The sequence below is a fragment of the Rasamsonia byssochlamydoides genome (assembly GCF_041956645.1).
Source record: "Rasamsonia byssochlamydoides strain NRRL 3658 unplaced genomic scaffold VTN77scaffold_43, whole genome shotgun sequence".
Taxonomy (NCBI): domain Eukaryota; kingdom Fungi; phylum Ascomycota; class Eurotiomycetes; order Eurotiales; family Trichocomaceae; genus Rasamsonia; species Rasamsonia byssochlamydoides.
The window spans coordinates 94,901-107,225 of NW_027192426.1; the positions used below are offsets into that span (position 1 = coordinate 94,901).

The 12,325-nt window shown below is 42.7% G+C and overlaps 3 protein-coding genes across 3 annotated transcripts; 1 reads left to right on the top strand and 2 right to left on the bottom strand.

Annotated features, from left to right (window-relative positions):
* Window positions 1–1,914: 1,914 nt before the first annotated feature.
* On the top strand, window positions 1,915–2,320 carry VTN77DRAFT_5882 (uncharacterized protein; the record flags this gene model as incomplete). Its single annotated transcript, XM_069422098.1, has 2 exons — window positions 1,915–2,199; window positions 2,252–2,320. The coding sequence occupies 2 exons, from the start codon at window positions 1,915–1,917 to the stop codon at window positions 2,318–2,320; spliced, it is 354 nt and encodes a 117-aa protein (XP_069276595.1).
* A 6,563-nt stretch (window positions 2,321–8,883) lies between these two features.
* On the bottom strand, window positions 8,884–9,762 carry VTN77DRAFT_5883 (uncharacterized protein; the record flags this gene model as incomplete). The annotated part of the gene is made up of 1 exon (XM_069422099.1): window positions 8,884–9,762. One exon carries the CDS (start codon window positions 9,760–9,762, stop codon window positions 8,884–8,886), a length of 879 nt encoding a protein of 292 aa, XP_069276596.1.
* Window positions 9,763–10,140: 378 nt separating this feature from the next.
* Window positions 10,141–11,257, bottom strand: VTN77DRAFT_5884 (uncharacterized protein; the record flags this gene model as incomplete). The annotated part of the gene is made up of 3 exons (XM_069422100.1): window positions 10,141–10,747; window positions 10,795–11,094; window positions 11,148–11,257. 3 exons carry the CDS (start codon window positions 11,255–11,257, stop codon window positions 10,141–10,143), a joined length of 1,017 nt encoding a protein of 338 aa, XP_069276597.1.
* Window positions 11,258–12,325: the final 1,068 nt, after the last annotated feature.

Genomic DNA, 12,325 nt, shown 5'->3' on the forward strand with positions numbered 1-12,325 from the left:
CTTTTTTTTCTTTTTTTCTTTTTTATTTTTTATTTTACACTGCATCCATTAACACGTGCATGTACAGAGTACATATCTAGATTTGTCCCATGATCCATTCGATTTTCGATATATCTATTTATTTCATTTATTATCTACTATCATTGGTCCTAGTTTGGTTGTTGTTCCCTGGAACAGGGAAAAAAAATGGAAAATGCGGGGAAGGCACATGGATCTTCAGCTGTGTTACCGTGGGTGGCTCACATGATACCATGATACGAGGTAGTACGGAGTATATATAGATCGATAAGAACTACTTACCTACCGATCAAAAATCTTCGAGCTCACGCGACCAAGGTGAGCGGGGTGTGAGTGGGGTGATGGTCGCGCGACCGTCGCGCAACTAGGATCAAAACACAGCACCGACTCACCCTGGACACCATCTCTGCAGTAGACTAGTTTTACCTTCCTCACTTTACTGTTTGTTTCTAATTCTGAGTTGATTTCAATGAAAATCAGGCGGTACTTTAGATCCTTTATTTTATTGGTCGAAGACCAAACTGCTGCCTTTGCGGAGTATTGTACACATTGCTGGTTTCAGTATGGGTACTCCATACTTAGTAATTTTATCTGACAACTCTTAATTTTTGTTTTCGTCAACTTTCTTTTCCGATTTCCTGAAGACTATTTAATCTTTTGCTCTTTCTCTTTCTATATACTCCGTACTCCGTACTATGATGGTTTCCTGCTGGTTAGAAGCCGATCTCTACTATTCAAAGAATTGGTTTTCACTTACTTAGAAGTAATGCAGAGCTTTTGATGTCTCACAATTGGTTCCTAAGTCGAAGGCCTGGAGGCACATCGGACCGTAGAACAAGGGTCCAGCATCGTTTCTTCATGAGAAGGTCAGTTTCCTTGTCATGGCACCCCACCAATGAGGTGCATCAGGTCCAGAGACAGCTATCCTCGACAATGCCAGTTAGTATTGAGGTCATGGCTATGAGCATGCAGGGGAGAAGCTACTTCAAGCATATTATGAGAAGACGATATGATAGCATCATGAGGGAGACTTGATTCTTGATTCTAATGAGATATAGAAGACAGGCTTATATGCTCTCAAGAGTGGGGTAAATCTGATGTATCATATCCTGTTCAGATGTCATTACTGAATCTAGTTAGACCGTTTGGCATGATTCCAACACTCCCCCTCATGACAAGCCCTTTTAACTTCCTGCTTTGGACATCGTATAGGTCTTGAAGGAGTTGAAAACCTCTGCAGCCAGTGTTGTAGGCCAGTCGGCTATATTCTCAGCAGGTCGGGTCAAGTGTAGACCATAGCGTACATGATTGAGTCAACTCCGGAATTAATATTGCTCCTTATCGTCTTCATTGAGAAGGGGTCTGGCAATCTCAGTGGCCAATTTGATTTCAGGCATCATGGGCGTTGATCGAGGTGAGCAGTCTTGTATCCTAAAGCATTCCAGGGCCTCTTTGATATTGGACTCTTGATGTATCGTCATCGTCCCTTGTTCCAGGTTTTGTGAGACTTCAACTTTAAGATACTTCTTTACAGGTCCCATATTGGTCATTCGGTATTCTTCAGCTTTTATATGGCTTCTATTGTTTCACCAGCACCAAGGATATCATCCACATAAACTCCCCACAATTATGAGCTTGGAATCAGCATTTTGCTTGATGGATATGCAGTGATCTGTTTCTGTTCTTCTAAAGCCCATACTCGTGGTGCCCGTTTTAAGCCATATATTGATTTGAGAAGTCAACAGACAAATCTAGGAGTCTCAAAACCACTAAGACTCTGCATGCAGATTCCCTCATCGAGTATGCCATATGAGAATGCCGCAGCAAGCCCACTAGTATAAGAACCCCAACGAGGAAGTCCAAGCGTGCAAGACATGATGTCTGGCCTTGGTATAGATGACAGTGGAGAAGGGCATAAAGGAGGGCATACTACCATTGAGCAGTTTCCTAAATTACCTGAGTTTGAGGATGTTCCCCATCCAACGACACTCCTCTAACCAAGCACATAGCCCCAGGAGGAGACTCGCGAGGAGACTGAGGAGGAGATGCTGGCGAGGGGAGCTCTCAGAGATTCGAAAACTCTCGATCTGCGCTCCTTCGCGCCCGTGTGGATACGTCGACAGCGATATCCCGAGGAGGGGATGCCGGGTGAGATTAGAGAGATGGTGGGCGGTGGATCTTGTAAGTATAAGTTCACACTGAACTACAACTGCATCTTCTAACCTAGCAATAGTCGTGTCCATGGTCGGCCCCAATCGGGCCATCTTCCGGTTCTGTGGCTTCGACGACATTGTGGAGATGATCGATGTTCCTGTATACCTTAGAGGATGAGATAATGGAGACTCCTCGAGGTGTGCACCCGGGACGTTTTCTGCTCGACCGCTACCGTGATGAGGGTTAAGCGGATGTTGGCATATATACTTGAATCTAGTCCTTACTGGAGTACTGAATCTAGGTTTGGTAATGATTGCAAGGATTTTTCTTTTTTGCTGCTCTTAGCAAGCTAATGGTCAGTAGAGGATGAGGTGGAAGATGAAGGTGGAAGAGGAAAGAGGGAAGTAAAGATACTATATACAGTAGTACGAATCCATAAGTTTCACTTTCCACCACAAGCTCATTTTCCCGTAAAATCTGCATATTTTATGATTCGATTTCTCAATAGAATTATAATATGAGAGTATTAAAATTTAGACCTCAAATTAAGAAATCAGTAATCTAAATCATTTATATATAAACTTTTTAAATTATAGAAATTATAAACTTAGAGCACATTTTCTTACAAGTTTGAAAATAAATAATTAAACTACAGATTTAATCAATATTTTTAATTGAAATATTCTTATATATTGAGGGAGTATACTATATAAATATTATCCAAAATATTTGATATTAAGAGGTTTATTTTTAGATATAAACCTGCCAGGAAATTTTAGATTAACTTTATCCTTTAAAAAAGTGGTATTCGAGCAGACGGCAAGCGGGGCGCGGAAAACGGCCAACGCCCTCACCGCCTGCCGGCTCGGGAGATCTGATTGCCCGAAGAGGCTTAGCTGGAAACACTACAACCCGTTTGGGGTTGGCCCCGGTCTGTCTGCTTTTGAATACTCCCTTCTCTTCAGACCCTTATTTACTTCCCTCAGTCTGAATGCCCTTGTCCTGGATACTGTCTTTAAGGGTGGCTGAGACAAACTAGGAGTATGTTGGTAGCAAGTCCCCATTAACCATACTAGTCCTGTAAGCTGACCTTGTGATGCTATGCTTATAGCTCTCGCCCCATCCCCACGCAGCTTTATATTTTGATGTCTGATTTATTTGACAGCCAATAGAGAAAATGCCACACTTGCCATTATCTTAGTCTCTCTGGTTAAGCGACTGGTCTCAAATCTGTGACGATCTTCAACAATAGATTACTTGCTTATCATTTGCCTTAGTCTTAACAGATGCAGCATAGCCATCATGACAAGGAGCAGCTTATAGAGTCATTAGCCATCCAATCTTACCTGATCCACCGCATCAGATCCTCTCCTTTGGAGAGGGATTAGCATTTACTGGGATAGATGTGGACCACTATGCTCATATGAGACCGACTGCCTGCCTATTTTTCTCAACCATGGTCGACACGGCAGCAGGGACAGACAGGGAGTGAATGGCGCAAGATGCGTCCAGCCATGGCGATAGGATCTGAGCAACAAATTGCATTGGATGACTGACTGGTGTTGCCGAACACTGCTGCTTATGATGATGGAGTCGGTCAGCAAATAAGGGTGTGTCTGACATTAAGGATTTCCTCTTATGGCAGGCCGTCTATGTGATGGATCTTGATTATATGGACAGAGACAGGGTCGTGGATGTGACTTTTCTTGCCCCTAGCTGTCAGGCGGAATGGCTTTAGTGACAGGCAGGAAAGAGGCGGGTTCTTCTTGACAACGCAATAAAAAGGGGGGGATTAGGGATGTTTCCCTCTTCAATGAGTGGCCCTGATGCTTTGAATTCTGGTTACAAAAAAGAGACCAATGCCTTTGGAAAAAGCCATCTTCCCCTTTTCAACTTATGTCTATATATTGCCCTCATATTTATCATTGTGCAAGATGGTCAGCCACAGATTTCATGTTAACACTTTCAGAATGTGGAATTCCCCCTATGGTAAACCTCTTCCCTCGCCTAATCTCCCAAATTATCCCAGATACCCAACCTCAATCTCTATTATTGATCTGCCTGTCACTCCCTATTCAGCCCATTAGTCTTCCCTACCGCCTGTTTCAGAGCCCCAAAAGCATCAACATTGGCATTCCCTTCCTGCATGTCTGCCAGTTGAGGTCTGTATATATGTTAGTCCCTATTCAGACACTCCATGGGATACTCTAAACTGTCTGATAGACAGAAGTGTTCTAAAATGCACTGTAGTACATCTGGGGACGGGTTATGGAGTCCTGAGCAGATGACGTTCCAGCAGTTCCAGCCTGGATGCTGTGAATTGGAAGTGGTAAGGGTATCACTCTAGTCTGGAAATCAAGGTCAAACAGAGTACCGCGCTCATGTCAGTGATAGGAGTCCAGGTATGTTCCTGATCTAGTTGGTAGTTTTAATTCCCTTTAATGCGCTGGAGCATTAAAATGAATGCTTCAGGCCACAATTGCTGGCGACAGTTTCATAGGCAGGAGGATCACACTGCCATCTCGCCGCTGTCCTCTGAATCCAGTTCTTCATTATTGCTACAAAACAACAGTTTTGGCACAGAACTTCATCATTCCACATTAATTACATTTTTCAACGCTGCTCCTGGCCCCAATCCGATTGGCACGGTGGATCTGGATGATATTAAAGGTATTTCACCAGCAGGAATGATCTGTGTGTATTTCACTTTGCTCTCTGATTACTTAGGGTTATCGTCAGGTTCTGAGGATAGAAATGGCGGGGCTGAAACGTTTTTCGATAACACGGCTATCCTTTATGACACATCAAGGGTATCAGAAGAACAGGATATTATCCCTGTTGATCCAGCCATACTTTCCAGTGACTGCGCCGTGGAACCCGTTCAACTTCAGCAAATGGTCTCTGATGACTGTCAAGTCACTAGCGAGGGCGAACAGACTGCCCACCTTTCTCTAGACCCTCACCCTTCAGACGAGGGTTCCATATCTGCACATCACCAGAGTGTCAGAGGGGAGACCAGTCTTGGCTGCCAAGACATAACCAACGATACGATGGACTCTCCTCGCGGCCCTAGGCCAAGAAAGCGCACTGGTCGCAACACTGAGAGCGACATCCATAAATCTGACCAAGATTTAACAAGTCCGACATAATTGGCTCTCAGGTAGCACAGGAAGGCATCTTAAGTTATGCTATTAACCTGCTTAATGGCTTAGCCAGTCACAGGTAAGGCAGTGAGGTAGAGCCCACCATATTTTTGGTTCTTACATTACTTACCCCTATGGAATCTAGGCACATTGTCCACTGATCTTCATTGCCTATAGTCTTGGTGGGATTGTTGTCCAATATGCATTACATATAGCAACTATTTCTGCCTAGCATTCAGGGGCTGCTCCTTCCGCTTTAGTGCTTAGGGAGCACTGCTTTGGCTTACTAAGCAGACCTGAGCACAGCTTGAGCAATGTTGGAGCTTCCTGAGCTGCTCAGTAAGTGCTAAGTAAGGGCAATTACAGGACAAGCACATAAGTCCAAATAAAATGTAGGGTGCCAAGATTGTAGTCTCACCTGGCTGTGTTACTAGTCCCCCAACTGGCTGTCATTTTTTTCATGCCTCTGAATTCTAACCAGCACCTGGGGTCTTATGTACTATAAGGAAAGGGGAAAATATTCCCTTACTTCCTACTTTGCATATTGTTTTCTAAGCCCCTGGAGAAAAGTGCTGTAATTTACTATACAATGCTGCCACACTACCTTCTCTCTATCACTAAGATTTCAGCGGAGGCATGTTCTCCCCCTCACGTTTGTGGAGGACTTTTCTAAATAATCTGCTCCATTGTCTATAGGTTTTTAGATAACATCGCCGCTAAATTGAAGAATAGTGAAGAATATCTTCTTTATTGCTTGGATTTATAGGGGGAGTTTTGGGGCCTGTTACAGGACCTGAATAGCTTTCGTGATATAATCTAGCTTCAATAATTCGAGACGATATGGGCTCTGTCACCAGCACGTCACCAAACCACATGTTCAGACTGAATAATAATGGCATTACCATACAGCAATAACTTGAGTGTAATTTTAACTTTCCTTTGATGCCATTATTGAAAATAGAAAAGCAGTTAAGATGTTAGAGTACTGTTCAACTTTCTGCTGGTAAACGCATTTAACAGCTAGTCTTGCTGTGCAGAGTGATTGTACTTATGTGGCTGTGCTGGAGTGGTTGAACTGTATTAGAATTGTACTATACACTAAACACAAATTATATAAAGTGGTGATACTAGAGTGGTTATTCAACGTCCACTAAAGTAACGGTTGTGGTAAGGCAATTACCTTTCTAGATGGCCATGGGCAGTTAGAAAAAGGTTTATTGGCTAACTATTACACTAGAGTGGTTATAAAAAAATTAATGCACTAGAGTGACCACACAAGTGGTTGCACTTTTGCTGATACTATAACCACTTTATGTACTAGTGCCAATACTCTTCTATAATAACTTAGGCAGTGAACTCTTTACAGCCGCTCTAATGCTGACACTTACTATAACCAGTCTAACGCGAATATTTTTACAGCTATTGTAGTCTGGCTGTCAAGTGCTTATATGAGAAGAGTTGTCCAGTGTAGAGAAAATTTTAAATAAATACTTAAGCTAACTGTGAATATCCCGATTCGACTTGACTTGTGACGATGGACAAAGTATTTATGTAAATGCCTGGTTTTTTTATATACAGCAACCAGCTGGTTAGAAAGTTTTGTAGCATTATCTGCTATCAGTTCATTTGATACCAATTTATTCCGAGCAACATGTAGATTCAAAACAAATGAAAATCCTCAAAGACACTTCTCCCCTTCCTCAACTGACTGATTCCATGTGGTAATATCACAATAACTTCTTCCCGTTCCCTAAATAGTATACATATGAATTTAGTGATAACATTTATGGAAATGCTAATGCTGCTACGTTTCCTGTCCCTTCCTCAGCAGACATAGAACAAGAAGCCACAAGAATAATCACAAACATCTAGTGGCATAAGGTACAGAGTGACTTCAGCCAGATTAACAGTCCTAGCTACTATTATGGCTTTCCAGTCAACATAGATGGGGTAGGATAATAGTATACTACGAAGGCAGCAGATAGACGATGGAATATTTACTATAACCGCATATCGTTAGCGACAGTGTGACGGCTCTATCTAACTAAGACCCAAAGCTGAGGAGAGCAAGAAGAAGAGCTATCTAGGATGGAGAATCAATTTGGTAGCTATCTAAATAAGATTTGAAGCTAGGGAAATGAAGAAGAAAAAGAAGACTACAAATACTATAGGAGGAGACGTTTGATACAGCAGTCAAGCGAGCTGATCCTTCCCTAATTAGGAAGCTGCCCACGTGATATGAGAAGAGGTCAATATGACAGTTGATATGAGCTGTGCTGTCACAACTTATGACAGAGCTTCATTAATATGTCAAATCTTTATAGGAGGCTATCACACTATAGTCAATCATATAAAAGCCATATATAGATTGATGTGACGACTCAGTCAAAAACGAAGTAAATTCATCTTTGGTAGCCTAATACAAGAATTCGAAGCTGAGGACGGAAGAAAAGAAGAAAATTGGAATCAGGACTGTGGGTGGTCACGTGGTTATGTCCGGATCAGGTTAGAGCGTAGGGCATGATCGTAGGGCTAGGAGATATCACCCACCCCTTCGCGTGGATTGATATCTTTCTTTCTTCTTTCCTTCCTCAGCTTTGAATAGTCTTTTAGAGTTGCCAATAAGATTACTTTATTCTTTTTGATAGAGCCGTGACATCGACGCAAGAAGGTAACTCCATCATTTTCTGATAACCAAAAAGATAAAACCTGTATTATATTTCCAATATAAGGGATCCCCCCCGGAACGATTCGACACGTGCATATCTGACACGGGACTATGCGCACCCTTTATGTAAGGCATGAACTTTGCATTTGCACTGCAATTTAGTATGGAAAACGGCATGGAAACGCATACATTATATTGCTGTATGCAATCACAGCTAAAGGTGCAATGACCTACCAATTTAGTCTCTACACAGAAAATGTTTGAATGGAAGTGTTCTAATATCCAACTTAAATGCTTAACAAAAGATGTAAAGTGACAGCAATGCTAGAATGGCAGAGATTGGAGCGGGCATTAACAGTTTTTTCCAATAGCCAGAAACTGAGTGGAGAGCCAAATCTGGGTTAATCATTTCATAGGTGATAGTGCATGCTTCGTATTAAATACAGAGCTGCCGAAGTTCTCATATGAACATTTTATTGGTATGCCCTGTTTCTATTTCTCTTTTTCCTGTTATTCGACGCTTTCTAAGGTCAAGCATATGATAGTACGCGAAAGAGAGTCAGGCTCTTGAGCGCGGGAATATGCTCATTGTCAGCAACATATTTATAATCTTAACTCAAGTGCGATTGTCATTGACCTTCACCAGCTGGCTCCTAAACGCCATGGTAAGGCTGATTATGAATACTGTCATTTCAAAAACAATGCTCATAGTCCGTAGAAATCAGCAGGCATGAAAGCTCCTGCATCCAGCAATAGGTTCTCAATCTGTGTATGGAAGTTCAGTGTGGCCAGCTGAAGTGCAGTGAGACCAGAGTTGTCCTCTGCATCTATATTGACTGCATCGAGCAGCAGCTTTGCTACTGTGCCATGTCCATTTTCTGCTGCCCATGATAGTAGCATTCAACCATACACAGTATCCTTGGACTCTAGGTCAATACCCTTCTCCAACAGGAGCTTGACCACTGCCTCATGGCCCTTCGATGCTGCCCATGATAGTGGTGTTTGACCACTATTGTCCTTGGACTCTGGATCAGCCCCCTTCTCCAACAGGAGTCTGGCCACTCCTTCATGGCCATTTTCTGCTGCCCGCGATAATGGTGTCCGTTCATAAGAGTCTTTGGAGTCTGGATTACATCCATTTTCCACTTGGGCGCGTGTGATATTCTCCAGTCCGAAGTATGCTGCAAGGTGAACTCCTGTTATTTGCCTTGGCACTCGTTGACTGTAGTCTTTCTGCCAGGAAAATTCTTTTGAAACCATCAGAGCTTGAGCACAGGCAGATACTTTGGTTTCATTTTCCAGTAGGTTCAAAAGTAATGGCTCGTCCGCTGGTTGTACCCGACCATGGTGTCCCCAATTCTGAGCTGAGTAGTCATACAGTGGGTATTGCCGTAATCGTGCCTCAAACTCCTTATCTGTTTGACAGAACCCAGCTTCAAATATATTGAAGGAGAGATATGCAATGGAAACGGTTGCAATATCCTGGTGTGCATTGGCAAACCAAAATGTCCATGTCCGCTCAAAGTACTCCTGTGTTGTGTAGTGGACTAACCGGATAATATTACTTTTCTTATCTGCTGTGACTAAACCGGCAGATACAGAGGCCATATTCTCAAGCTGAGGGAGATTGTCCTCATCTAATTCAGATAAGTTGTTCTCCACGGCAAGGGCGTGTTGGAGCTCTAGCGTAGTTAGCGGTCGCTTGGCACAGGTAATCCATCCTAAAGTTCGCATAGCAAGCTCTCGAAATTCTGGTCTTTGGCCTTGGATTCTCTCCATAGCTTCACTGTATGCATAGTCATATGCATCTGATCCAGCAGGGGGCTTCTGCAATGCAGTTCGAACTGCTTTTAGGGATATCTTGCCGGCCAGTGACTCTAAATAGAGCTGTGCAAGGAGGAACCTACAGCCACATTAGTATATACACCTATTATTACATCAGGTATACCTACATTCCCTCAGCTGCCTTAGTGATTGCTGCTTTGATCTCTCTTTGCAGATCAAGTATGTTGGAAATAAACGATGGAAGTTTGAATATATGACTGTCAAGATACCTCTGAATGTCCTCATTGCTGGCTTGAATCTCCCGTAATATGCTGCCATTGAATTGCTTCTCAATTTCCTGATTAGGGCGAGAAGTTGCAAGTAGATTAATGTCTACTTTATTCTGAAGATCTCACAGAGGAACTGTTGACGGATTCCATTAGAGACTGCACATTCGTCTAGAGCATCAATGATGATAAAAGTCTTTGTATATGCGGCAATAACAGACTGCAATGCCCCCATAATTTCATCTAGGCCAGGGCGACTTCCTTTTTGTTTATGGTGTTCATACAGACTCTTGACACTTCCAGGTAAGGATCCTCGCCCTTGTGCCAGCTGCTTCAGCAGAATTGTTAGCAGATCTAATGGTGTTTGTTCTTGCTGTCGTCGGAAATTGCAATACAGATATGCAATACCGACACTGTCATCGCTGGTAAATTTCTGTTCCAGATGATTGACAATAATGGATGTGAGTATTGTCTTTCCAGCACCTGGAATGCCTGGGCAGAATAATGTCTGTTTCTTGTGGTTCACCCACTGTTGGAATTCGTTTGTGTCCAATAGCCATTGTCCTGTTCCTTCTTGTCGCCGATTCAGGAAGTCACTATGTTGTGCTGCATAGTTGATTGGGGTAAGCCAGTTGAGGATCTCTTGCCGCTCGTGATCACCTTGTTGTTGGTTCAGTTGATCAACACCTTCTTTTATCATAAATGATACATTGCTATTTAATTTAGCACCATTCTTTGTTTAATATAAGTAGATACTCACCTGTTAATTTTCCCTAGAAGCAAATTGAAGGATTCAATATTTGATATAATCCGCAACCGATAATTATTGATTTCTGTCTGGTCCCATTTGACCCTCTTCCATGCCCATTGTGCCTTTCCTTTGATGTTGACTGTCGTGTGATCCAGTTCCTGATATTTATCTAGTGTGGCTTCCAGCTCATTAAGAACATCCCGGCATCCCTGGCTGATCTTATTCACTTCGTCTTGCTGCTGGTCATTCAGGCATTGCTCAGATTCAAAATCATTAATATCTTGTAGAACAATTCCCAGCCTCTTGATACTATCAGAATATTTAGCCTTCCTGTCAACATTAAACATGGGAGAAGAACTTACTCGTTGGAGATAGCTTTGAATTCAGCAGGAGCCTTAACAAACCTCTTCCAGATGTCATTTGTGAGTTTTAGAACAGTCAAAAAGTCTCCAACACTATAGCCGAAGCTCATCTTGTCTTGAGAACAGAGCCTATCTGTAGGTATGAGTGAAGAGAAGGTGATTCTATTCTGTGCCAGACTATTGTCTCACATGAACTTCACGAGGCTGAACTTGATTTATTAAAAGGGTGTAGTGTGCTAGCATGGGACACAGCCCCGCATGCAAGGCTATAAACACTGTCACCAATACTAACCCCATCATGACAATTCCCATCATAGCCATCCTCAGGACAATTGCTCTCATAATCATAACTATCCTCTTTATCATCATCTTTATTTGGGTTGGTCATCCTAATTAGACCAAAAAAAAAGGTTCTTGGTTCCTTCCAGAATCCGCATGATCTGCCGGCAATTCCATAATTCCTTAGACGATCCGCTCTGGACAAGCTCTTTGGCTTGAAGACAGAGATTCCTAATAAACCTCCATCTTAATTTCCACATTAGAGGGCCTGTTATTTGTCAAAAGGTCCTTAATTTTAAGGATTAGTGTCACTGGCGCCCTTTTTATCCAGTACGACTCCAGCAAACGCCACTGGGACTTGCCGGTGACCTTGGCATTTTGGCAGATTTCTAGAAATAATCTGCAACAGAAAGAGAGCAGAAAATCTATAAAGATATATAGAAAGCTGTCTATAGAATCATAATAGAAGAAGCAGGGGCAAAAGAAGAGAGGAAAGGCAAGGCTAGAGAGAAGAGAGTAAGCAAAACAGGGGCGCAGGACATCACTTTTACTATTATCTTTTCCTTTAGGGGTCGCAGGGATGACCCACTGTAACTTTCAGTTTTCTATCTATTCTATGTATAGCGACTCCTCAGTTGGATATTGCTAAACAACCGGCATGAGTGTCAGGGAAGGACGGGTGAGGATGGGGTGAGCGAATCACCTTGACTGGGTGATCTGATCACATGACTCACCCAGCTCACCCCGTTAAAGCGGCAGTGTCCGAGTTAGGCAGGAGAGAGCTGCTCGCAGATTTTTGAACGATATTTCTACCTACCTAGCACGAACCATTTGACATACTGACCGATCACCGTGCATTAGAATACTTTATGACCACCAAGAAACTCAATGCGCGGCAG